This window comes from Tachyglossus aculeatus, chromosome 21, assembly GCF_015852505.1.
Source record: "Tachyglossus aculeatus isolate mTacAcu1 chromosome 21, mTacAcu1.pri, whole genome shotgun sequence".
NCBI lineage: Eukaryota > Metazoa > Chordata > Mammalia > Monotremata > Tachyglossidae > Tachyglossus > Tachyglossus aculeatus.
In genome coordinates this window covers 37,861,446-37,889,104 of record NC_052086.1, presented here as the reverse complement: position 1 = coordinate 37,889,104, position 27,659 = coordinate 37,861,446, and the positions used below count along the sequence as shown (strand labels likewise).

Here is a 27,659-nt window from a genome sequence, read left to right as displayed (position 1 = left end):
TTAAAACTGTGAGCCCCACGTGGGGCATCCTGATCACCTTGTATCCTCCCCCACCCCGCCCCAGCACTTAGAACAGTGCCTTCGCACACAGTAAGCGCTTAACAAATACCAAATACCATCATCATCATCATCATCACCACTTGGGAAGTACAAATTGGCAACATATAGAGACAGTCCCTACCCAACAGTGGGCTCACAGTCTAAAAGCGCCTAAGGTCAATCAATCAATCAATCATATTTATTGAGCGCTTACTGTGTGCAGAGCACTGTACTAAGCACTTGTGAAGCAGCGTGGCTCAGTGGGAAGAGCCCGGGCTTTGGAGTCAGAGGTCATGGGTTCAAATCCCCGCTCCGCCACTTGTCAGCTGTGTGACTTGGGGCAAGTCACTTCACTTCTCTGGGCCTCAGTTCCCTCATCTGGAAAATGGGGATTAAAACTGTGAGCCCCACGTGGGGCGACCTGATCACCTTGTATCCTCCCCCCCCCAGCGCTTAGAACAGTGCCTTCACACATACCCTCATCATCACCACCACCACTTGGGAAGTACAAATTGGCAACATATAGAGACAGTCCCTACCCAGCAGTGGGCTCACAGTCTAAAAGCGCCTAAGGTCAATCAATCAATATTTATTGAGCGCTTACTGTGTGCAGAGCACTGGACTAAGCGCTTGGGAAGTCCAAGTGGGCAACATATAGAGACGGTCCCTACCCAACAGTGGGCTCACGGTCTAAAATATCGCTATCTTTCTTTAACAGTGTTTAAGCACTTTTTATTCATCATTCATTTATTATTTATCACTTTTTATCCTGTACACCGGGCTTAAGAGTCTGGGCCGCGCTGCTTCCCGGGGCCTCCCGCCTGGCTGCTCGGAATCGGAGTAACGACTCGATGGTCCCGTCCGGGCAGGGATCCGAGGAGGAGGATATAAATAGCTAAATGGGCCGGGGCGGGCGGCGGCGGGGCCAAGCTGGGTCGTTGGAGTCTACCGCCGATCCCTGATGGCTCTTTCTTTCCGGCAGATGCTGAGGGTTGGAAAGGCGAAAGCGGACCTGTGGCCCAAAGCTGCCCCGAAGAAAGGTGAGGAAGCTCCCGAGGTCAATGAGCCGCCATCATCATCATCATCATCAGTGGTATTTGACGAGATCCCGGGCCTGGGGGGGGGGCTCTAATCCCGACTGCGTGACCTTGGGCAAGTCACTTTACCTCTCCGGGCCTCAGTGACCTCACCTTTAAAATGGGCATTGAGACTGGGAGCCCCCCACCGTGGGGGGCTCCCAGTCTCAATGCCCATTTTAAAGGGCATTGAAGCCCTTTAAAGCCCATTTTAGCTCTTTTAGACTGTGAGCCCACTGTTGGGTAGGGACCGTCTCTGTGTGTTGCCAGTTTGTACTTCCCAAGCGCTTAGTCCAGTGCTCTGCACATAGTAAGCGCTCAATAAATATGATTGATGATGATGAAGGGACAGGGACTGTGCCCAACCCCATTTGCTTGTATCTACTGCAGCGCTTAGAACCGTGCTTTGCACATAGTAAGTGCTTAACAAATGCCAATTATTATTATTATTACGGTGCCTGGCAATCAGTCAATCAATCAGTCGTATTTATTGAGCGCTTACTGTGTGCGGAGCAGTGGACTAAGCGCTTGGGAAGTACAAGTTGGCAACATATAGAGACAGTCCCTACCCAACAGTGGGCTCACAGTCTAGAAGCAGCATGGCTCAGTGGAAAGAGCCCGGGCTTTGGAGTCAGAGGTCATGGGTTCGAATGCCGACTCTGCCCCTTCTCTGCTGCGTTACCCTGGGCAAGTCACTTTATGTCTCCGGGCCTCAGTGACCTCACCTTTAAAATGGGGATTGAGACCGGGAGCCCCCCCACAGGGGACAGGGACTGTGCCCAACCCCACTTGCTTGTATCTACTGCAGCACTTAGTACAGTGCCTGGCAATCAGTCAGTCAATCAATCGTATTTATTGAGCGCTTACTGTGTGCAGAGCACTGTACTAAGCGCTTGGGAAGTACAAGTTGGCAACATATAGAGACGGTCCCTACCCAACAGTGGGCTCACAGTCTGGGCACATAGGAAGCAGCGTGGCTCAGTGGAAAGAGCCCGGGCTTGGGAGTCAGAGGTCACGGGTTCGAACCCCGACTCTGCCACATGTCTGCTGTGTGACCTTGGGCCAGTCACTTAACTTGTCTGAGCCTCAGTTACCCCATCTGGAAAATGGGGATTGACTGTGAGCCCCCCGTGGGACAACCTGATCACCTTGTATCCCCCCCAGCGCTTAGAACAGTGCTTTGCATGTAGTAAGCGCCTAACAAATGCCATTATTATTATTGAGCACTTAAGTACCATAATTGTCATTATTATGTATCGAGCACTGTACTAAGGGCGTGGGAGACAACAATGGAACCGAGTGGGCAGGCTGGCCCCCTGCCCACAACAAGCTTCCCTACAGTCTAGAATGGTCTTTTAGACTGTGAGCCCACTGTTGGGTAGGGACTGTCTCTATATGTTGCCAATTTGTACTTCCCAAGCGCTTAGTACAGTGCTGTGCACACAGTAAGCGCTCAATAAATATGATTGATGATGATGATGACTGCTGAGAAGCAGCTTGGCTCCGTGGAAAGAGCCCGGGCTTGGGAGCCAGAGGTCGTGGGTTCTAATCCCGGCTCCCCCACTTGTCAGCTGGCCCAGTCACCCAACTTCTCTGTGCCTCAGTGACCTCATCTGTAAAATGGGGATGAAGACTGTGAGCCCCACAGGGGACAACCTGACCATCATCATCATCATCATCAATCGTATTTATTGAGCGCTTACTATGTGCAGAGCACTGTACTAAGCGCTTGGGAAGTACAAATTGGCAACATCTAGAGACAGTCCCTACCCACCAGTGGGCTCCCAGTCTAAAAGGGGGAGACAGAGAACAAAACCAAACATACTAACAAAATAAAATAAATAGAATAATAATAATGATGGCATTTGTTAAGCGCTTACTATGTGCAGAGCACTGTTCTAAGCGCTGGGGGTGGATACAAGGTGATCAAGTTGTCCCACGGGGGGCTCACAGTCTTCATCCCCATTTTCCAGATGAGGGAACTGAGGCTCAGAGAAGTTAAGTGACTTGCCCAAGGTCACACAGCAGACATGTGGCGGAGCCGGGATTCGAACCCATGACCTCTGACTCCAAAGCCCAGGCTCTTCTCCACTGAGCCACGCTGCTCCTCAATAGAATAGAATAGAATAGATATAGAATAGAATAGAATAGATATAGAATAGAATAGATGTAGAATAGAATAGATATAGAATAGAATAGAATAGATAAAGAATAGAATAGATATAGAATAGAATAGATATAGAATAGAATAGATAGAATAGAATTCAATAGAATAGAATAGATACGTACAAGTAAAATAGAGTAATAAATATATACAAACATATACATATATACAGGTATATCAATCAATCATATTTATTGAGCACTTACTATGTGCAGAGCACTGTACTAAGCTCTTGGGAAGTACAAGTTGGCAACATATAGAGACGGTCCCTACCCAACAGCTGTCTCACAGTCTAGAAGGGGGAGACGGAGAACAAAACCAAACATACCAACAAAATAAAATATAGATATGTACAAGTAAAATAAATAGAGTAATAAATATGTACAAACGTATATACAGGTATATCTCCCCCAGCGCTTGGCACGTAGTAAGCGCTCAACGAACAAATGCATGATTTTAGACTGTGAGCCCACTGTTGGGTAGGGACTGGCTCTAGATGTTGCCAGTTTGTACTTCCCAAGCGCTTAAGTCCAGTGCTCTGCACATAGTAAGAGCTCAATAAATACGACTGATGATGATGATGATGATGATGATGATGAATATTCAGGTCTAAATGAGGGAGGGCAACAAAGGGTGGGCTACGGGATCCTGACCCGTCGTCCGCTGCTGCTTCCAGACGAGAACTGCCTTGCCCCTCCCGGCGCCGTGGACAGCGACGGCGAGAGCGACAGCTCGGACCGGGTGCCCGTGCCCAGCTTCCAGAACTCCTTCAGCCAGGCGATCGAGGCGGCCTTCCTCAGACTGGACACCCCGGCCCCCGGACGGCCCCTCCCCGGTAAGGCAGGGCGGAGGTCACCATCATCAATCGTCTTTACTGAGCGCTTACTCTGTGCGGAGCACTGTGCTAAGCGCTTGGGAAGGACAAGGAGATCTGCTCGGGTCTGGCCTCACGCCTGCTCCCAACTGAAGCAGCGCGGCTCAGTGGAAAGAGCCCGGGCTTTGGAGTCTGACGTCGCGGGTTCGGATTCCCACTCCGCCACCTGTCAGCTGGGTGGCTTCACTTCTCAGGGCCTCAGTTTCCCTGTCTGTGAAATGGGGTTGAAGACTGGGAGCCCCCCCCCCCGTGGGACAACCTGATGATAATAATAATAATGATGGCATTTATTAAGCGCTTACTACGTGCAAAGCACTGTTCTAAGCGCTGGGGAATTTACAAGGTGACCAGGTTGCCCCACGCCGTCTTAATCAATACGATTGATTGATTGATTGATTGATTGATCCCCATTTTACAGAGGAGGTAACTGAGGCCCGGAGAAGTGAAGTGACTCGCCCGAAGTCACCCAGCTGACAAGTGGCAGAGCCGGGATTTGAACCGATGACCTCGGACTTCAAAGCCCGGGCTCTTTCCACTGAGCCACGCTGCTTCCGAACTTCCCAAGCGCTTAGTACAGTGCTCTGCCCACAGTAAGCGCTCCATAAATACAACGGAATGAATGAATGAATGAAGCACTGTTCTAAGCGCTGGGGGGGTTACAAGGTGATCAGGTTGCCCCCCGCAGGGCTCACAGTCTTCACCCCCATTTTACAGATGGAACTGAGGCCCAGAGAAGTGAAGTGACTTGCCCAAATCAATCAATCAATCATATTTATTGAGCACTTACTGTGTGCAGAGCACTGTACTAAGCACTTGGGAAGTACAAGTCGGCAACACATAGAGACAGTCCCTACCCAACAGTGGGCTCACAGTCTAGAAGGGGGAGACAGACAACAAAACAAAACATATTAACAAAATAAATAGAATAGAACATGGGCTTTGGAGTCAGAGGTCATGGGTTCAAATCCTGGCTCTACCAATTGCCAGCTGTGTGATTTTGGGCAAGTCACTTGACTTCTCCGTGCCTCAGTTACCTCATCTGTAAAATGGGGATGAAGACCGTGAGCCCCCCCGTGGGGCAACCCGATCACCTTGTAACCTCCCCAGCGCTTAGAACAGTGCTTTGCACGTAGTAAGCGCTTAATAAATGCCATCATCATTATTTATTATTAAGGGCAGCGCCCCTGAGTTCCCAGCCCTAGAAGCGGCGTGGCCAAAGGGGAAGTTACGTTGCCAATTTGTCCTTCCCAAGCGCTTAGTACAGTGCTCTGCACATAGTAAGCGCTCAATAAATACGATTGATGATGATGATGATGATGAAGTCACTGGACTTGGGTTCTAAAGCCGGCTCCACCACCTGTCTCCTGGGCGACCTTGGTTGGGCAAGTCCACTGGATGATGGTGGCCTGTGGAGCGCTTACTTCATAGCACTGCCACGCTTCGGTTCTCTATAAAACAGGGATTATGAGCCATCATCTGGAACGTGGACTGTACCCAAGCCCGCTGGCTTGGGTCTCACCGCAGCGTTCAGTTCAGTGCCTGGCACATAGTAAACGCTTAAGAGAGCGTGGCTCAGTGGAAAGAGCCCGGGCTTGGGAGTCAGAGGTCATGGGTTCTAATCCCAGCTCCGCCTCTTATTCATTCAGTCGTATTTATTGAGCTCTTAGTGTGTGCAGAGCACTGTACTAAGCGCTTGGGAAGTCCAAGTTGGCAACATCTAGAGACGGTCCCTACCCAACGGTGGGCTCACAGTCTAGACGATCAGCTGTGTGACTTGGGGTGTCACTTAACGTCTCTGGGCCTCAGTTCCCTCGTCTGGAAAATGGGGATTAAGGCTGAGCCCCATGTGGGACAACGTGATTACCTTGTATCCAGTGCTTGGCACATAGTAAGCTCTTAACAAATACCAAAATTATTATTAATTAAGCCGCATGGCTCAGTGGAAAGAGCCCGGGCTTTGGAGTCCAGTGGTCAGGGGTTCAAATCCCGGCTCTGCCAGTTGTCAGCTGTGTGACTTTGGGCAAGTCACTTAACTTCTCTGTGCCTCAGTGACCTCATCTGTAAAATGGGGATTGAGTGTGAGCCCCCCTGTGGGACAACCTGATCACCTTGTATCCCCCCCAGTGCTTAGCACATAGTAAGCACTTAATAAATGCCATCATTATTAGAGAAGCAGTGTGGCTCAGTGGAAAGAGCACGGGCTTTGGAGTCAGAGGTCATGGGTTTGAATCCTGACTCCACCAACTGTCATCTGCGTGACTTTGGGCAAGTCACTTAACTTCTCTGTGCCTCAGTGACCTCATCTGTAAAATGGGGATTAAAACCGTGAGCCCCCCGTGGGACCACCTGATCACCTTGTAACCTGCCCAGCGCTTAGAACGGTGCTTTGCACATAGTAAGCGCTTAAGAAGCAGCGTGGCTCAGTGGAAAGAGCCCGGGCTTTGGAGTCAGAGGTCGTGGGTTCAAATCCTGGCTCTGCTGATTGTCAGCCGTGTGACTCTGGGCAAGTCACTTCTCTGTGCCTCAGTTACCTGTAAAATGGGGATTAAAACTGTGAGCCCCTCGTGGGACAACCTCATCGACTTGCATCCTCCCCAGGGCTTAGAACAGTGCTTTGCACAGGGTAAGCGCTTAACAAATGCCATTATTATTATTAAGAAATGCAAGAACAGACCCAGAGCTAAGGTGGCCGACTTTTCTTTAACAGACGAGAAAGGCGGCAAGAAGAGGAAGAAACAGAAGAAGAAACTGCTGTTCAGCACCTCAGTGGTCCACACCAAGTGACTCTGCTGGCCCCAGAAACTTCCCCTCTCCCGGTTTTTCTTTCCCTTTTGCTTTGTTTTTGCTGCTAGAGTTTTTAAGTACTGGAGTCTGAGCAGATGAGCTCTGGGTGGGGGGTGGGTGGGAAGGGCGGTTTCCGGGGCTCGAAGGGGAAACCAAGAAAATAATTTTTAAATACAGTGTATTTTCCAGCTTCACCACTTTACACCGAAATAAAGTATTGACACCCCCCCCTCCCACGAGAGAAGCGTCCGCCAAGGTTTCTGGCGTGTGCCAAGTCGGTCCGACGTCCGAGTCACGTGGCGGCGCGTGTCCGGGCCCAGCTGGAAATCCGGGAAGCTGTGCCCTTAGTGACCGACTGCCGGCCGGAGGGTCGGGGGGTTGCTTTTAGCCAAAAAACAACCGCCCCCCACCCCCTCGGGCTGCTGCGTTGCGTCTCCCGGGGCGAAGGCACGGTGTCATGGAGCACACTAATCGCAGCTCCCGTCTTTTCGATAATTAGTCTCTCCGACTTTTTTGATTTTTTTCTTTTTTCCTAACAGTGGGAGGGATGGGAGTGGAATCAGGATCCGATCACAGCCGTCTCTCCAGTCAGGCAGCTATCCCAACTCCGTCCCGGAGAGGGGCCGGCTTCAGAGGGCTGGATTTCCGGACACCCAGTGAGAGGGGATGGGCTCTTAACCACTCGGCCTGCTGACCCGGGAGCAAAAATCAGTGACCTTATGGGAGCGGGGAAGGGAAAGGTTCCCGATAAAGGGGAGTGGGAGTCGCCAATGTGCGCGGAGATGGCAGGGCCTCGTACGCCCCGAACTCAGCCCTCCCCGGCTGGGCTCTGGGCTCCTCCGGCCTCCCTCCCGCTTCGTCTACAAGCACAGTCTCTCCTCTACCCGGGGTTTGATTTGAAACTGAGTTAAGTGATGTTGTTTTGTTTTCTTTTTGTTGTTGTTGTTGGTGGTGATGAATTCAATGAACCCTAGGTGTACCGTAATGGCCAAGGCAAACAGTTGCAATAAATCATATGCACAAGAGGAAGTGTGAGCCCTCCGTTTCTCCGGCTGCCCCTGCGGTGGTTAGGCCGGGCCGGGATGAGCCGTTTGCTGCACCTGTCCCTTCGGTCGGTCAGGCTGTCATCTAGGAGAGAGAAAAACGGTCTCCCTTCTTCCTTGAATTAGAAAAAGCACGTGCATCATCCCATTTTCACACGCTCCTTGGACCTAGGGAGAGGGAAGCGTTCCTTCCCCTTTAAAAGATGAGAAAGGAGTGGGGCCTAGGGGAAAGAGCAGGGCCTGGGTATCAAGACCTGGGTTTTAATCCTGGCTTTGGGCATTTAACTTCTCTGTGTCTCATTTCAATCAACCAATATAGCGTTTGAGTGCTTACCGAGTGCAGAGCACTGTCCTAAGCACTGAGAGTTGGCAGCATTCCCTGCCTCCGAGGAGTTTACGGGCCAGAGGGAAGCTGTAAAATGGGGATTAAATCCTCCTCTGACAAACTGAGGCCCACATGGGACTGTGTCCAACCTGATTATCTTGTATCTACCCTAGTGCTTACTACAGTGTGGCTCAGTGGAAAGAGCGTGGGCTTGGGAGCCAGAGGTCATGGGTTTGAATCCCGCCTCCCCCACGTCTGCTGTGTGACCATGAGCAAGTCACTTCTCTGTGCCTCAGTCCCCTCATCTGTAAAATGGGGATTAAGACTGTGAGCCCAACATGGGACAACCTCATCTCCTTGTGTTCCCCCCAGCGCTTAGAACAGTGCTGTGCACATAGTAAGCGCTTAACAAATACCAACATTATTATTATTATTATTACAGTGCTTGGCAAGCACATAGGTACCTTTTTTTTAAAAAAAAAAAAAGAGAAAAGAAACAGGCTTAGATAACAAACAACAGAGCAGGCCAGTGGAAGGAGGAGGAGGAGCTGGAACCCAAGTTCTTCACTCACCTCAGAGCTCACCTGTGTTGCACCATCTTTCATGGCAGGGTTCCCTTGGAGCAATCAATCAATCAATCAATCGTATTTATTGAGCGCTTACTGTGTGCAGAGCACTGGACTAAGCACTTGGGAATTTTTGAGTAGCAAAGAGATGATGGTGGCAGAGCAGGAGGAGACAGCTTGGGAAAAGAAGCAAGGCGGCCAGGCGGAAAGAACCCAGGCCTAGGGAGTCAGAGGACCTGGGTTCGAACCCTGGCTCCGCCAGCTGCCTACGTGTGACCCCGGGCAAGTCGCTTCTCGTCTCTGGGCCTGTTTCCTCATCCGTAAAATGGTGATTAAGACCCTGAAACCCCATGTCCAATCCTGTATCTACCCCAGCAGTTAGAACAGCGTCTGGCACAGAGTAAGCAGTGCGCTCAAATCCCGGCTCTGCCGCTTATCAGCTGTGTGACTTCGGGCACGCCACTTGACTTCTCTGGGCCTCAGTTACCTCATCTATAAAACGCGGATTAAGACGGTGACACCCCCCCCCCCCCGCCCCACATGGGACAACCTGATTACTTGTATCTGCCCCAGTGCTTAGAACAGTGCTTGGCACATGGTAAGTGCTTAACAAATGCCATCATTAATTACTACCACGATTATTATTAGGAGAAAAGGAAGGAAGCCCGCCGTGGCCGTGCCTCTGAGAGGGCTTTATTAAAGGTCTCCTCAGCTCATTCTCACGCACACTGACGGCCACTGCGTCCGTCGGCAACGTCTCCCCTTCTGAAATCCCTCCACGGCTACGTGGTCTCGAGCCCGAGGAAAGCATTTCTTTGGTCCCCTCTTTGGGTTTGGGAGGACAACTGCTGCCAGGCAGAGAGCCCACCGTGGCCCAGCTCCAAGGGAAGTGGAGGCGGGGCATCTTTAGGGTGAAAAGCAAGTGGGAATACCAGTCCTCGGTGCTCGGAAAGACGCAAGAGCCAACTCCGAACAGAACGCGGGCAGCGGCCAAGAATCCCCGATTCGACCGGCCCTTCGGCGAGGCCGTGGAAGTCATCGTTCTCCCCCTTCACCTTGATGAAGCCCGACTTCTCAGGAAGCCGTCGGCTCCAGTGCCGCCGCGGTCTCCTCTCCGGCGTCGGACAGCTCATCCTGCCCTTGCTCTTCCTCCAACGAACAGCTCAGGATGGACTTCCGGATGGATTCCCGCTCCTCTGGCAGGGAGGCAGAAACCGGGGGGTGAAGAAGAGGCCTCGGGCAGAGACGGTCACGAAACCCGAAACTCCGTCCGGTGGGATGAGAGGGGCCGAGCCCCCGCGAACCGCGCCTTACCTTCGCTGGTGCACTTCTGCAGTAAGATCTGTAGTTGCCGGCTGTTGTACTGAATCAGGAACTTCTGACAGCTTCTGATTGTACCTGCCCAACGGAAGAAACGGTAAATTTCTAGTACAGGTGAGGAAGGCCTGCCCCCACCTACCCCACCTTTAGGCATACAGCCTAAAGAAAAGGCTATAGCTTTCGAGCGCTCTTCCCTCACTAGACAGAAACCTCAGGCTTTATAATCCATTAACCTTTGGAGCAAGGGAGCTAAAAAGCCCCCGCATCTGAAAATTGGCATTTCATCCATTCGTTCAATCGTATTTATTAAGCGCTTACTGTGTGCAGAGCACTGGACTAAGCGCTTGGGAAGTACAAGTTGGCAACATACAGAGACGGTCCCTACCCAATAGCGGGCTCACAGTCTAGAAGGGGGAGGCAGACGACAAAACGACACATATTAACCAAATAAAATAAATAGAATAGTAAATATGTACAAGTAAAATAGAGTAATAAATCTGTACAAACATATATACAGGTGCTGTGGGGAGGGGAAGGAGGTAGGGTGGGGGGAGGGAGAGAGGAAAAAGGGGGCTGAGTGTGGGAAGGCCTCCTGGAGGAGGTGAGCTCTCAGGAGGGATTTGAAGGGAGGAAGAGAGCAAGCTTGGCGGATGGGCGGAGGGAGGGCATTCCGGGCCAGGGGGAGGACGTGGGCCGGGGGTCGACGGCGGGACAGGCGAGAACGAGGCCCAGTGAGGAGGTGAGCGGCGGCAGAGGAGCGGAGGGTGCGGGCTGGGCTGGAGAAGGACAGAAGGGGGGTGAGGTAGGAGGGGGCGAGGGGATGGATGGACAGCCTTGAAGCCCAGGGTGAGGAGTTTTTGCCTGATGCATAGGTTGATTGGTAGCCACTGGAGATTTTTGAGGAGGGGAGTAACATGCCCAGAGCGTTTCTGCACAAAAATGATCCGGGCAGCGGCGTGAAGCATAGACTGAAGTGGGGAGAGACACGAGGATGGGAGATCAGAGAGGAGGCCGATGCAGTCATCCAGTCGGGAGAGGATGAGATGGAGCCAGCAGGGTAGCGGTTTGGATGGAGAGGAAAGGGCGGATCTTGGCGATGCTGCAGAGGTGAGACCGGCAGGTTTTGGTGACGGGTTGGATGTGAGGGGTGAATGAGAGAGCAGAGTCGAGGATGACACCAAGGTTGCGGGCTTGTGAGACGGGAAGGATGGTAGTGCCGTCAACAGAGATGGGAAAGTCAGGGAGAGGGCAGGGTGTGGGAGGGAAGATAAGGAGTTCAGTCTTGGACACACTGAGTTTTAGATGGCGGGCAGACATCCAGATGGAGATGTCTTGAAGGCAGGAGGAGAGACGAGCCTGAAGGGAGGGAGAGAGAGCAGATGCAGAAATGTAGATTTGGGTGTCACCAGCGTAGAGATGAAAACCAAGAGCCATATGGGGGACAGGGACCGTCTCCAACCTAATTACCCCAGCGCTCAGTATGGTGCCTAATGAACGTCATAACGAGAATCGTGGTGTTAAGCATTTAAACTGTGTAACAGACACTGTACTAAGCGCTGACGAAGATACAAGTTAATCAGGTTGGACCCAGTCCATGTCCCACACGGGGCTTCACAGTCTTAACCCCCATTTTACAGATGCCTCCAGTCAGACTGGTCATCTGAGTGCAGTGCCTCTATCCACTAATAATAATAATGATGATGATGATGGCATTTGTTCAGCGCTATGTGCCAAGCACTGTTCTAAGCACGGGGTGGGGGGGGGGGAAGGGGGGGGGAACAAGGTGATCAGGTTGTCCCACATAGGGCTCACAGTTTTAATCCCCATTTTACAGATGAGGTAACTGAGGAACACAGAAGTTAAGTGACTTGCTCAAAATCACGCATCTGACAAGTGGCAGAGTCGGGATAAGAAGATTATTTGCATTTGGGGAGTTAATTGATTTTTAAACAAAGTACAAATGGCAAAATGGGAAAAAAAGTCCTAGAGCATCCTGTAGGTCACTTCTTCCCACATTTCCCTGATTTCTAACCCTCTTTTCCCTGGGCTCAGTACAAGGAAAATCCTAATTTGCTCTTCTATCCTCTTTACATGGTAAAGCTTTCCCAGTCAGTGATCAGTCAATCACTAGTATTTGAGTGCTTACTGTATGCAGGGCACTATAGTAAGCTCCTGGGAAAGCACAATACAAAAGAATTGGTAAACATGCTCCCTGACTTCAAGGAGGCTGCCTACAGTCTACAGGGGGAGATAAATAAACATAAATACATAATAAATACTTTATAATCTATTATTTATAGATATGTTTCCCAGGCCATGTTTTCTTTTTTCCAATCCCACTCCAGTCCCCATCCCATCACTCGATCTGAATTCTCTTGGAAAATGAACTACTTTATCTCCTTTGTCAGAGCCAGTCACTGGATTTTCGGGGGAGAAAAAAAGCATCCCATAACAAGTCTTAAATTGAGGTGCGCTTAGTACAGTGCTCTGCACACAGTAAGCGCTCAATAAATATGACTGATTGATTGATTGAGGTGTAATGGTTACCTAATGTCTCTCCAACTTAAACTGTGAGCCCCAGGTGGGTTGGGGACTTTGTCCTAACCTGATGAACTTGTATCTATCCCAGCACCTAGTATAGTGCTAGACCCATAGTAAGCATATAACCAATGCCATTATTATCAATATTATTGTTTTTATTAGGGATTTCAGAATCTCAGTACCCATCCCACTGACTAATGCTTTCAGACTAATGCTTTCATAATAGAGTAGCTGAGGTATTGCGTGTTCATTCCAAGGCATGTTGGAAACCGCTAGGAACAGAGTTGTTTGTGGATCTTCTTTATGCTCACAGACCTTATTCTGATTTCATCAATTGGTCATTCAGTAGCATTTACTACTATATGTATGTAGGTTTGTACGTATTTATTACTCTATTTTACTTGTACATATTTATTCTATTTATTTTATTTTGTTAATATGTTTTGTTTTGTTGTCTGTCTCCCCCTTCTAGACTGTGAGCCCGCTGTTGGGTATGGACCGTCACTATATGTTGCCAACTTGGACTTCCCAAGCGCTTAGTACAGTGCTCTGCACACAGTAAGCGCTCAATAAATACGACTGAATGAATGAATGAATGAATGAATTTACTGGGTACTTACTGGGCACACAAAATAGTCAGCATGCTTTCATAAATTAAGGGAAGAAATTTAATCCAGGGTCGATAACACTGCCTTCTGAGGTTTAATGGAATGAATTTCCCGGGTACTTACTGTGCACACAATAGTCAGCATGCTTTCATAAATTAAGGGAAGAAATTAAATCCAGGGTTGATAACACTGCCTTCCGAGGTTTAATGGAATGAATTTCCTGGGTACTTACTGTGCACACAATAGTCAGCATGCTTTCATAAATTAAAGGAAGAAATTAGATCCAGGGTCGTTAACACTGCCTTCTGAGGTTTAATGGATTAAATTCCTATACCGTTAGCCAAAGGAACCAAGGTAATCACAAGCGATTGGACTGTTAATTAAGTCTATTAGTTTACTGGCATTTTAGAGAAGGGAGTGGCAGTTTAATTGTTCAAAGTTCCATGTCGGACTTAATAGGTCACACAGAGAATCACACACATTCCAGGTCATCACCTCGTCCCCCCACCCCCCCATCCTACCTCCTTCCCTTTCCCACAGCACCTGTATATATGTTTGTACATATTTATTACTCTATTTATTTATTTATTTTACTTGTACATATCTATTCTATTTATTTTATTTTATTAGTATGCTTGGTTTTGTTCTCTGTCTCCCCCTTTTAGACTGTGAGCCCACTGCTGGGTAGGGACCGTCTCTATAGGTTGCCAATTTGTACTTCCCAAGCGCTTAGTACAGTGCTCGGCACACAGTAAGCGCTCAATAAATACGATTGATTGATTGATCGATCGATCCTGGGTGGTACCCCAGCTACAGACACTTTTGCTTCAGTTTACATAGGTTCAACATGCGGTCCAATTCTCAGAGTGATGTAAGAGAGAGTGAGAGTGAGTGAGTGAGAGTGAGAGTGAGAGAGAGAGAGAGAGAGAGAGAGAGAGAGAGAGAGATTTTGTGTGTGTGTGTGTGTGTGTGTGTGTGTACACACACACACACATGCGCCTTGCTCCTTTTTCTGCACGGTCACCCCCCCCCTCCAGTGCAACCAGTTAGACCTGGGGTTGTGCAGTGTGCTAGGGACACCGTGGATGATGGGGCAGCCTGGTGGACTGACGCATTCAAGGCAATCCCTCCACTGAGGAAGGAAAGCAGCAGCGGGGCTCGGTGGAAAGAGCCCGGGCTTTGGAGTCGGAGGTCATGGGTTCAAATCCCAGCTCCGCCACTTGTCAGCTTTGTGACTCTGGGCAAGTCACTTCACTTCTCCGGGCCTCAGTTCCCTCACCTGTAAAATGGGGATGAAGACTGTGAGCCCCCCTTGGGACAACCTGATCACCTTGTAACCTCCCAAGTGCTTAGACAGTGCTTTGCACATAGTAAGCGCCTAATAAATGCCATCATCATTATTATTATTATCCTCTGGGCCTCAGTTCCCTCATCTGTAAAATGGGGATGAAGACTGTGAGCCCCCCGTGGGACAACCTGATCACCTTGTAACCTCCCCAGCGCTTAGAACAGTGCTTGGCACATAGTAACCGCCTAATAAATGCCAGTATTATTCTCTGGGCCTCAGTTCCCTCATCTGTAAAATGGGGATGAAGACTGTGAGCTCCTGTGGGACAACCTGATCACCTTGTAACCTCCCCAGCGCTTAGAAGAGTGCTTTCACACAGTAAGTGCCTAATAAATGCCATCATTATGATTCTTATTATTCCCTGGGCCTCAGTTCCCTTATCTGTAAAATGGGGATGAAGACTGTGAGCCCCTGTGGGACAACCTGGTCACCTTGTAACCTCCCTAGCGCTTAGAACAGGGCTTTGCACACAGTAAGCGTCTAATAAATGCCATCATTATGATTATTATTATTCCCTGGGCCTCAGTTCCCTCATCTGTAAAATGGGGATTAAGATTGTGAGCCCCTGTGGGACAACCTAATCACCTTGTAACCTCCCTACGCTTAGAACAGTGCTTTGCACACAGTAAGCGCTTAATAAATGCCATCATCATTATTATTATTATTATCAGAACCCGTGACCTCTGGCTCCCAAGCCCAGGCTCTTTCCAGAGAGCCACGCTGCTTTGTCAGTTGTATTTACTGAGTGCTTCGTATGCGCAGAGCGCTGTACTAAACACCTGGGAGGGTACAACAGAATAGATCCATTCCCAGCGCACAGTGAGCTTCCAGTCTAGAGAGGGAAACAGACATTCATATAAATGAAGAGATGCTGCTTCACACAGAGCGTACACGGAGCGTGCAAGTTTCCGGCCCGGAGAGCAGAAAGGCGACTCACCTCCGACGTGCAAGGTGTTGAAGAAACACGGGTATCGTTGCCCCTTGTTCTCCAAGCAAGTGATGAAGGGGAGAGTGGACCAGAGGAGCTGGTAGTAATCTCGGCGACAGCGCAACAGCACTGTTCCCGTGTAGGCGTTGAGGTATTTCACTAGGAAGCCAATTGTGGAATTAATTAAAAAGCGCTTACTATGGGCCAAGTGCCGGGCTAAACCCCCGGTTGTTTTCATGAATTAGAATACCCCGTCACCCGGTATTCTGTAGCCCAGCTGTGGGATAAAAGCTGAGGACAGAGGCCTCAGATCTTATTTTGGACTCTGGAGTGAGCCCCATTAGGCTCTGATTAGCCTTCCACAGCCCTCCCGGGACTCTTCGATGCCTTCGAGAAAGAGCCGCAGGCACCAAACTCCCAAACGGTAAGCGGCACGGGACGGGAAAACGGGTGGAATATTTCCGGAGCCGCTCCGGCCTGCGGCAGCGGCAGGGCCGAACGAGTCACAGCTGCAGCTCAGATGGCGAGCCATCGCAAAGGGCTAATCCCCCATCCCTTTGGGCCACCCTCCGGCTGACGGATTTGCCAAAAGGATGGCCCAGATTACAGAAGCTGGGATTTAGCTCGGCTCCCTTTGTCGCCGGAGCCCCTCCCTTCTCATTTAAATACATTAAAAACGGAAAAAATAATAATAATAAATTAAAAACACTAAGTACGTTCATTTAAATCTCCTATCTATTGTCTAGTTGTTGTGCCGGTTGTAGAGCTGTACGTTATTTTAGGTTGACGATGAAAACCTGTATATATGTTCATATGTTTGTACATATTTATTACTCTATTTATTTTACTTGTACATATCTATTCTATTTATTTTATTTTGTTAGTATGTTTGGTTTTGTTCTCTGTCTCCCCCTTTCAGACTGTGAGCCCACTGTTGGGTAGGGACTGTCTCTATGTGTTGCCAACTTCTACTTCCCAAGCGCTTAGTACAGTACTCTGCACACAGTAAGCGCTCAATAAATACGATTGATTGATTGATTGTACTTCCCAAGCGCTTAGTACAGTGCACACAGTAAGTGCTCAATAAATACGACTGATGATTGATGATGAAAACAAGTCCGATACAGTGGTAGACACTTCTCCTCCCCCTCTTCATCCCCCCCCACCGCCTTACCTCCTTCCCTTCCCCACAGCACCTGTATATATGTATATATGTTTGTACATATTTATTACTCTATTTATCTTCCTTGTACATATCTGTTCTATTTAGTTTATTTTGTTAATATATTTGGTTTTGTTCTCTGTCTCCCCCTTTTAGACTGTGAGCCCACTGTTGGGTAGGGACTGTCTCTATGTGTTGCCAATTTGTACTTCCCAAGCGCTTAGTACAGTGCTCTGCACACAGTAAGCGCTCAATAAACACGATTGATTGATTGTACTTCCCAAGCGCTTAGTCCAGTGCTCTGCACACAGTAAGCGCTCAATAAATACGATTGATTGATTGATTGATTCTCCGTGACTGCTAAATCCGGAGAAATTGGGTCAAACGCGGCCCCTCAATTAACGGCGCTTACCGCGGCTTCTGTGTCCTAGATACTGGGGAGGGTACGAGCAACACACTCAGGCCCTGCCCTCAAGATGCTTACCATCTAATGGGGGAACTGCACAAACACTTCTGAGGGTGGGGAGAGTCACTGTCTGTTAGCTATGAAGAGGGAGGGAGGGCTTTCCGTTCCAGAGGCAGGTCGTATGTGCAAGTAGAGAGGGCAAGGCGAATGGGCTGAAGACACGACTACTAAAGAAAGGAGAAGGCACAGTGGATAGAGCACGGGCCTGGGGGTTAGAGGGTCATGGGTTCTAATCCTAGCTCTGCCACTTGTTAGCTGTGTGACCTTGGGCAACTCACTTCACTTCTCTGGGCCTCAGTTCCCCTAGCTGCAAAATGGGGATTGAGACCGTGAGCCCGCTGTGGGACTGGGGCTGGGTCCAACCTGATTTGCTTGTATCCACCCCAACGCTTAGTACAGTGTCTGGCACATAGTAAGCGCTTAACAAATGCCACAGTTATTATTATTATTATTAAATGACGGCACGATCCTTTCCTCTGAGCCTGGGGTAGGTCAGTGGGCCCTAATGGGGCTCACTCCAGAGTCCAAAATAAGATCTAAGGCCTCTGTCCTCAACTTTTATTCCACAGCTGGGCTACAGAATACCGGGTGACGGGGTATTCTAATTCATGAGAACAACCGGGGGTTTAGCACAGTGCTTGGCCCATAGTAAGCACTTTTTAATTAATTCCACAATTACTATTATCTGTAGTTTTGCAAAGTATTATAAAGGACTCTGCCAACCCTCAGTCTTCATGTGACACAGTAACTGTTTCTTGGCAGCAAGAAAAAGAAATCAATCAATCAATCGTATTTACTGAGCGCTTACTGTGTGCAGAGCACTGGACTAAGCGCTTGGGAAGTCCAAGTTGGCAACATATAGAGACGGTCCCTACCCAACAGTGGGCTCACAGTCTAGAAGGGGGAGGCAGACAACAAAACAAAACATATTAACAAAATAAAATAGAATAAATATGTACAAGTAAAATAAATAGAGTAATAAATATGTACAAACATATATACATATATACAGGGTAAATGGGTAAATAGTATCAGATCCAGAGTGGAAACTTGAGTTTGTAATTCTAGCCAAACCTTCCTGCTAAAGCTAGGCCTGTGGGTTGGATCCTCTACTACTACTGTGACTACTAATGATAATGATAATAGTATTTGTTAAATGCCTACTATGTACTAAGTGTTGGGGTGGGTACAATATAAGCAAATCAGTCATTGGTATTTACTGAGCAGTTATATAACCTGTATATGTTTGTACATATTTATTACTCTGTGTATTTATTTTACTTGTACATATCTATTCTATTTATTTTATTTTGTTAGTATGTTTGGTTTTGTTCTCTGTCTCCCCCTTCCAGACTGTGAGCCCACTGTTGGGTAGGGACTGTATATATTGCCAACTTGTACTTCCCAAGCGCTTAGTACAGTGCTTTGCACACAGTAAGCGCTCAATAAATACGATTGATTGATTATCATGGGCAGAGCACTGGACTAAGCATCTGGAAGAGTAGAATACAACAGAACTGTGCTTAACAAATACCATTATTATTATCAGTTGGTAGACACGTTCCCTGCCCGCTCTACGACGGAGTAAGAACAGGTACCTTATCCCCTTTTAACAGATGGGGTAACTGAGGCACAAAGAAAATAAGTGATTTATCCAGGGTCACACAACAGGCAAGTGGCAAAACTAGGTTTATTGTTGGATTCTTCAGACTGAGCCCGAGATTTTCTGCTCTTGGATTTAACAGAATATCCGCCCTCCATACCTCTCAATATCATCATCATCATCAATCGTATTTATTGAGCGCTTACTATGTGCAGAGCACTGTACTAAGCGCTTGGGAAGTCCAAATTGGCAACATATAGAGACAGTCCCTACCCAACGGTGGGCTCACAGTCTAAAAGGGGGAGACAGAGAACAAAACCAAACATACTAACAAAATAAAATACATAGAATAGATATGTACAAATAAAATAAATAAGTAGAGTAATAAATATGTACAAACATATATACATATCATTCTACCCTACAACGTTCTTGTCTCCTAGACTGTAAGCAGGGATCGTGCCTCCCAACTTTTGTTGTACTGTACCCTCCTGAGTGCTTAGTCCAGTGCTCTGCACACAGTAAGCGCTCAATAAATACGATTGATTGATTGATTAGTACAGTGTTCTTCCCACTGTAAGCATTCAATACATACCACTGATGACTGATTCATTTATTTCACCCTCTCCTGGCTGTCACTCTGGACGAGAATGTCTTAATAGGTTTGAGAGAGAAAAGTGAGGGACATTTTAAGTGAAAAATTAGGAATATTACACGGCTCATGGAAAGTTTGGTGTGGACGATAGGTTCGTGAGTTACCAGAGGTAAGTTAGAAATGTTGGAAGGCACAGCCATAATCCACAGACATAAACAACCATCACAGTTTGGCACAGATACCGGGGAGAGAATACTGATCCCATTCTGTGTGGCACGGCTCTTCTTTTTATAATAATAATAATAATAATGTTGGTACTTGTTAAGCGCTTACTATGTGCAAAGCACTGTTCTAAGTGCTGGGGGGAATACAAGGAGATGAGGTCGTCCCATGTGGGGTTTACAGTCTTAATCCCCATTTTACAGATGAGGGAACTGAGGCACAGAGAAGTGAAGTGACTTGCCCAAGGTCACACAGCAGACATGTGGGGGAGGCGGGGTTCGAACCCACAGCCTCTGACTCCCAAGCCCGTGCTCTTTCCGCTGAGCCACGCATCAGTGAGGCTTCCTCTCGCCATGGCAGTCGCGACTCTCAGGGCAGGGAGACGAGAAGGCTAATTAATAATAATAACGGCATTTATTAAGCGCTTACTATGTGCAAAGCACTGCTACCATTGGGAATCCTTGATCTGCCGCGGGCCCGCCCCTCCCCTCATGGCCATGGGACACAGCCTTAATCAATCAATCAATGGTATTTATTGAGCCATTTCTGTGAACATAGCCCTAAGGACTTGAGAGACGACAACAGAGTTGGCATTTGAAGAAGAGTCCTGAGCACCTAACAAATGCCACAATTAATCAATCTGGCCAGTGAGCCCATTTGCACGACTGGTATAACTGAGAAGCACTGTGGCCTGGTAGATAGAACCCGGGCGTGAGAGTAAGAAGGACCTGGGTTCTAATTCCTGCTCCACCACTTGCCTGCTGTGTGATCTTGGTCAAGTCACTTTGCTTCTCTGTGCCTCAGTTACCTCATCATGATCATCAATCGCATTTATTGAGCGCTTACTATGTGCAGAGCACTGGACTAAGCGCTTGGGAAGTACAAATTGGCAACATATAGAGACGGTCCCTACCCAACAGTGGGCTCACAGTCTAAAAGGGGGAGACAGAGAACAAAACCAAACATACTAACAGAATAAAATAAATAGGATAGATATGTACAAGTAAAATAAAGAGTAATAAATATGTACAACCATATATACATATATATATACACATATATATGTCATCTGGACAATGGGGACGAAGACTGTGAACCCCACCTGGGACAGGGACTGTGTCCGACCTGATCACCATGTTTCTAATCCAGTGCTTAGTACATTTCCTAGCCCATAGGATGTGCTTAATAAGCACTATGAAAATAAAGGGAAGTAACAGCAGGGTCCCCTCATAAGCACTTAGTACAGTGTTCTGCACCCAGTAAGCGCTTAATCATAATAATAATGGTATATGTTAAGTGCTTACTATGAGGCAAGCACTGTTCTAAGCGCTGGGGTAGATACAAGGTAATCAGGCTGCCCCACTGGGGCTCACAGTCCTAATCCCCACTTTACAGATGAGGTAACTGAGGCACAGAGAAGTAGAGTGACTTGCCCAAGATCCCGCAGCAACAAATGGCGGAGTCGGAATTTGAAGTCTTTCCACTAAGCCCTACTGAGAGCTCACCTCCTCCAGGAGGCCTTCCCAGACTGAGCCCCTTCCTTCCTCTCCCTCTCGTCCCCCTCTCCATCGCCCCCATCTTTCCTCCTTCCCTTCCCCACAGCAGCTGTATATATGGATATATGTTTGTACATATTTATTACTCTATTTATCTTACTTGTACATATCTATTCTATTTATTTTATTTTGTTAGTATGTTTGGTTTTGTTCTCTGTCTCCCCCTTCTAGACTGTGAGCCCGCTGTTGGGTAGGGACTGTCTCTATGTGTTGCCAACTTGTACTTCCCAAGCACTTAGTACAGTGCTCTGCACACAGTAAGCGCTCAATAAATACAATTGATTGATTGATTGATTAAGCCATGCTGCTTCGCTCTGCCACGTGTCTGCTGTGTGACCTTGGGCTACGAGAAGCAGCGTGGCTCAGTGGAAAGAGCCCGGGCTTTGGAGTCAGAGGTCATGGGTTCAAGTCCCTGCTCCGCCAATTGTCAGCTGTGTGACTTTGGGCAAGTCACTTCATTGGGCCTCAATTCCCTCATCTGTAAAATGGGGATTAAGACTGGGAGGCATTCCAAAACTGAGCCTCCTCCTTCCTCTCCCACTCCTCCCTTACCTCCTTCCCCTCCCCACAACACCTGTATATATGTATATATGTTTGTACATATACTGTATTTATTTATTTTACTTGTACTTATTTATTCTATTTATTTTATTTTGTTAATATGTTTTGTTTTGTTTTTCTAGACTGTGAGCCTGCTGTTGGGTAGGGACCGTCTCTATATGTTGCCAACTTGTACTTCCCAAGAGCTTAGTCCAGTGCTCTGCACACAGTAAGCGCTCAATAAACACGACTGAATGAATGAATGAGCCCCCCGTGGGACAACCTCATCACCCTGTAACTTCCCCAGCGCTTAGAACAGTGCTCTGCACATAGTAAGCGCTTAACAAATGCCATCACTATTATTATTATTATTCTCTGGGCCTCAGTTCCCTCATCTGTAAAAGGGAGACGGAGACCGCGAGCCTCACGTGGGACAAGGACTGCGTCCAACCCGATTTGCTTGGCTCCACCCCAGCGCTTCGTACGGGGCCTGGCAAATAGTAAGCGATTAATGGATGCCATTGTTCTTATTAGTATCATTAATGAACGCGGTCATCATCAATCGTATTTACTGAGCGCTTACTGTGTGCAGAGCACTGGACTAAGCGCTTGGGAAGTACAAACTGGCAACATATAGAGACAGTCCCTACCCAACAGTGGGCTCACAGTCTAAAAGGGGGAGATAGAGAACAAAACCAAACATACTAACAAAATAAAATAAATAGGATAGATATGGAACGCTTCATGAATTTGCGTGTCATCCTTGCGCGGGGGCCGTGCTAATCTGCTCTGTATCGTTCCCAATTTTAGTACATGTGCTGCCGAAGCGAGCATGCATCTCTCCGGCCCGCGGGGCTCACCCGTGAAGGCGATGCCGCAGGCGGCGGCGCCGAAGTCTCCGTGCAGGCGGGCGACGGCCTCTCGCACCAGGCGGACCAGGAACCGATCCTCCAGCCCCGGGCGGCAGCGGGGCTCCGCACACACCACTTCGCACAGCAGGTACCTGACCGGGGAACAGGCGTGAGGGAAAACACACCGGGATGTGACTTCAAAGCTCTCCATCCCCTCGCCCCCTCCTACCTCACCTCCCATTTTTCATTCATTCATTCAACCGTATTTATTGAGCGCTTACTGTGGGCAGAGCACTGGACTAAGCGCTTGGGAAGTACAAGTAGACAACATATAGAGACGGTCCCTACCCCACAATGGGCTCACAGTCTGACGACTTGACACCTGTCCACACGTTTTGTTTTGTTGTCTGTCTCCCCCTTCTAGACTGTGAGTCCGCTGCCGGGTAGGGACTGTCTCTGTATGTTGCCGACTTGTACTTCCCAAGCGCTTAGTCCAGTGCTCTGTACACAGTAAGCGCTCAATAAATACGACTGAATGAATGAATAGAAGGGGGAGACAGACAACAAAACATTTCCCATTTCCCAGTAAGCGCTTAATCATAATAATAACGGTATTTGTTAAGTGCTTACTATGTGCCAAGCACTGTTCTAAGTACTGGGGTAGATACAAGGGGAGCAGCGTGGCTTATTCATTCATTCATTCATTCAATCGTATTTGTTGAGCGCTTACTGTGTGCAGAGCACTGTACTAAGTGCTTGGGAAGCCCAAGTTGGCAACATCTAGAGACGGTCCCTACCCAACAATGGGCTCACACTCTAGAAGAGGGAGACAGACAACAAACAAAACATGTGGAAAGGGACAACCTGATGACCTCTACCCCAGCACTTAGAACAGTGCTGGGCACATAGTAAGCGCTTAACAAATACCATTATTATTATTATTATACAAGGTAATCAGGCTGCCCCACGTGGGGCTCACAGTCCTAATCCCCATTTTCCAGATGAGGTCACCGAGTTCCAGAGAAGTTAAATGACTTGCCCAAAGTCACACAGCTGACAATTGGTGGAGCCGGGATTAGAACCCATGACTTCTGACTCCCAAGCCCGGGTGCGTTCCACTAAGCCATGCTCCTTCTCTGTTCATTCAGTCGGATTTATTGAGGGTTTACTGTGTGCAGAGCACTGGACTAAGCGCTTGGGAGAGTACAATCCAGCAATAAAGAGAAACAATCCCTACCCACAACGAGTTCACAGTCTGGGGTTGGTGGGCAGACAGATAGCAATAAAAAATAAATAATAAAAATAAAAAATAAAAAAGAAAGAAATAAAATCATCTGTCAAATGGGGATGAAGACTGTGAGCCCCACGTGGGGCAATCTAATCACCCTGTATCCACCCCAGCGCTTAGAACAGTGCTTTGCACATAGTAAGCGCTTAATAAATGTCATTATTATTATTATTAATCCTGGCTCCGCCACTTGTCAGCTGTGTGACTTTGGGCAAGTCACTTCAGCGGGCCTCAGTAACCTCAACTGTAAAATGGGGATGAAGACTGTGAGCCACCCGTGGGAGCCACCTGATCACCTTGTAACCTCCCCAGTGCTTAGAACAGTGCTTTGCGCATTGTAAGTGCTAACTAAATGCCATCATTATTATTCTTCTCTGGGCCTCAGTTCCCTCATCTGTAAAATGGGGATGAAGACTGTGAGCCCCACGTGGGACCTGATCACCTTCATTCATTCAATCGTATTTACTGAGCGCTTACTGGGTGCAGAGCACTGTACTAAGCACTTGGGAAGTACAAGTTAGCAACATATAGAGATGGTCAATCAATCGTATTTATTGAGCGCTTATTGTGTGCAGAGCACTGTACTAAGCGCTTGGGAAGTAAAAGTTGGCAACATATAGGGACGGTCAATCAATCAATCGTATTTATTGAGCGCTGTGTGCACAGCACTGTACTAAGCGCTTGGGAAGTAAAACTTGGCAACATATAGAGACGGTCGATCAATCAACTGTATTTATTGAGCGCTTACTGTGTGCAGAGCACTGTACTAAGCGCTTGGGAAGTCCAAGTTGGCAACATATAGAGACGGTCCCTACCCAACAGCGGGCTCACAGTCTAGAAGGGGGAGACAGAGAACAAAACAAATCATATTAACAAAATAAAATGGATATGTACAAGTAAAATAGAGTAAAAATAAATCCGTACAAACACATCTACATATATATAGGTGCTGTGGGGAAGGGAAGGAGGTAAGGCGGGGGGGGGGGGGGGGGTTGGAGAGGGGGAGGATCCCTACGCAACAACGGGCTCACAGTCCACAATCAATCGTATTTATTGAGCGCTTACTGTGTGCAGAGTACTGTACTAAGCGCTTCATTAGCGCTTAGTCACCTTGTAACCTCCCCAGCGCTTAGAACAGCGCTTTGCACATAGTAAGCGCTTAATAAATGCCATCATTCTTATTCTTCTCTGGGCCTCAGTTCCCTCATCTGTAAAATGGGGACGAAGACTGTGGGCCCCACGTGGGACGACCTGATAATAACGCATTTGTTAAGCGTTTACTATGTGCAAAGCACTGTTCTAAGCGCTGGGGGGATACAGTATGATCAAGTTGTCCCATGTGGGGCGCACAGTCTTCATCCCCATTTTTACAGATGAGGGGACTGAGGCTCAGAGAAGTGAAGTGACTTGCCCAAGGTCACACAGCAGACTTGTGGTGGAGCCGGGATTCGAACCCATGACCTCTGACTCCAAAGCCCGGGCTCTTTCCACTGAGCCACGCTGCTTCTCTGATGACCTTGTATCTACCCCAGCGTTTAGAACAGTGCTTGGCATCATCAGTCGTATTTATTGAGCGCTTACTGTGTGCAGAGCACTGGGCACACAGTAAGCGCTTAACAAATAGCACCGTTATTATTATTATTATTATTATTGTTATTAATGAATGTAAGGCAGAGCCGCGAGGAGAAGGCCTCACCTGTGCTTGAATCGGACCATGTCTGCCCCCCCCCCCCCGCGCAAAGCAAGACGGGAAAGCTGGAGCCTGACGCTACACGTTAGGGGATCCCGACCAATGGGAGCGAAGGGGGAGCCAAGCGGGAGCGAATCAGCGCCCTGGAGGGGCGGGGACTAGGGTGACGTCATGACGTCGTCCGCGCACCGCCCCCCCAGCGTCAGGCCGGAGCATCTCCTGCCGACCACGTGACCCGAGGGCGACGGCTCAACCCCTGCTCCGTCTGCGCAGGCGCGGTTTTTCTCCTCAGCCTGCCCAAGCCCCTGCTAATAAATCAATCAATCAATCAGTCGTATTTATGGAGCGCTTACTGTGTGCAGAACACTATACTAAGCACTTGGGAAGTACAAGTTGGCAACATCTAGAGATGGCCCCTACACAACAGTGGGCTCACAGTCTAGAAGGGGGAGACAGAACAAAACAAAACATATTAACAAAATAATAATAATAATCAATCAATCAATCAATCGTATTTATTGAGCGCTTACTGTGTGCAGAGCACTGTACTAAGCGCTTGGGAAGTACAAGTCGGCAACACAGACAGTCCCACCCCAACAGTGGGCTCACAGTCTAGAAGGGGGAGACAGAGAACAAAACCAAACATACTAACAAAATAAAATAAATAGAATAGATAGGTACAAGTAAGATAAATAAATAAATAGAGTAATAAATATGTACAAACATATATACATATATACAGGTGCTGTGGGGAAGGGAAGGAGGTAAGATGGGATGGAGAGGGGGAGGAGGGGGAGAAGAAGAAGAAGAAGAAGAATGGCATTTATTAAGCACTTACTATGTGCAAAGCACTGTTCTAAGCGCTAGGGAGATGACAAGGGGATCAGATTGTCAGATTCATTCATTCATTCAATCGTATTTATTGAGCACTTACTGTGTGCAGAGCACTGTACTAAGCACTTGGGAAGTCCAAGTTGGCAACATCTAGAGACGGTCCCTACCCAACAGCAGGCTCACAGTCTAGAAGGGGGAGACAGAGAACAAAACAAAACATATTAACAAAATAAAATAAATAGAATATGTACAAGAATAAATAGAATATGTACAAGATTGTACAAGATTGTCCCACAGGGGGCTCACAGTCTTAGAGAATTCATTCATTCATTCAATTGTATTGAGTGCTTACTGTGTGCAGAGCACTGTACTAAGTGCTTGGGAAGTACAAGTTGGCAACATATAGAGACGGTCCCTGCCTGACAGCGGGCTCACAGTCTAGAAGGGGGAGACAGGGAACAAAACCAAACATATTAACAAAATAAAATAAATAGAATAAATATGTACAAATAAAATAAATAGAGTAATAAATGCATGCAGACATATATACATATATACAGGTGCTGTGGGGAGGGGAAGGAGGTAAGGCGGTGGGGATGGGGAGGGGGAGGAGGGGGAGAGGAAGGAGGGGGCTCAGTGTGGGAAGGCCTCCTGGAGGAGGTGAGCTCTCAGTAGGGGATTAATAATAATAATGTTGGTATTTGTTAAGTGCTTACTATGTGCCAAGCACTGTTCTAAGCACTGAGGGGGAATACAAGGTAATCAAGGTTGTCCCACGTGGGGCTCACAGTCGTTATCCCCATTTTACAGATGAGGGAACTGAGGCACGGAGAAGTTAAGTGACTTGCCCAAAGTCAGCTGACAAGTGGCGGAGCCAGGACTGTGAGCCCCCCGTGGGACAACCTGATCACCTTGTAACCTCCCCAGCGTTTAGAACAGTGCTTGGCACACAGTAAGTGCTTACTAAATGCCATTATTATTATTATTATAATCCCCATATTACAGATGAGGTAACTGAGGCCCAGAGAAGTGAAGTGACTTGCCCCAAGTCACACAGCTGACAGTTGGCGGAGCTGGGGTTTGAACCCATGACCTCTGACTCCAAAGCCCGGGCTCTTTCCACTGAGCCATGCTGCTTCACGTGCTGCTTTTCCTTCATACAGTCATATTTATTGAGCGCTTACTGTGTGCAGAGCACTGGACTAAGCTCTTGGGAGAGGGCAAGACAACAATATT

General features: G+C 48.1%; 2 protein-coding genes and 1 non-coding gene across 3 annotated transcripts in view; 1 reads left to right on the top strand and 2 right to left on the bottom strand.

Annotated features, from left to right (window-relative positions):
- Positions 1-7,043, top strand: part of RNF10 (ring finger protein 10) — a 64,507-nt gene extending 57,464 nt beyond the window's left edge. The window contains exons 15-17 of the mRNA XM_038762469.1: positions 1,022-1,079; positions 3,956-4,114; positions 6,861-7,043. Coding sequence (XP_038618397.1) covers positions 1,022-1,079; positions 3,956-4,114; positions 6,861-6,937 — 294 coding nt within the window. The 3' untranslated portion in view covers positions 6,938-7,043. The remainder of the gene's footprint in view (positions 1-1,021; positions 1,080-3,955; positions 4,115-6,860) is intronic.
- Positions 7,044-7,098: 55 nt separating this feature from the next.
- On the bottom strand, positions 7,099-25,615 carry POP5 (POP5 homolog, ribonuclease P/MRP subunit). Its single transcript, XM_038762470.1, has 6 exons — positions 25,596-25,615; positions 22,621-22,763; positions 15,626-15,775; positions 10,186-10,269; positions 9,927-10,067; positions 7,099-8,065 (listed from the first exon to the last, which is right to left on the bottom strand). The coding sequence occupies exons 1-5, from the start codon at positions 25,613-25,615 to the stop codon at positions 9,946-9,948; spliced, it is 519 nt and encodes a 172-aa protein (XP_038618398.1). The 3' UTR covers positions 7,099-8,065; positions 9,927-9,945.
- On the bottom strand, positions 22,487-22,594 carry LOC119943158. Its single transcript, XR_005455632.1, has one exon. It is a non-coding gene; the product is annotated as a U6 spliceosomal RNA (small nuclear RNA).
- Positions 25,616-27,659: the final 2,044 nt, after the last annotated feature.

Coding starts and splice junctions, on each gene's coding strand:
- POP5 (XM_038762470.1), bottom strand. CDS start 25,615: ATGGTCCGATTCAAGCACAG. Junction 22,764..25,595: donor ATGGTCCGATTCAAGCACAG/GTGAGGCCTTCT, acceptor TTCCCCGGTCAG/GTACCTGCTGTGCGAAGTGG. Junction 15,776..22,620: donor CTGCGGCATCGCCTTCACGG/GTGAGCCCCGCG, acceptor TTGGCTTCCTAG/TGAAATACCTCAACGCCTAC.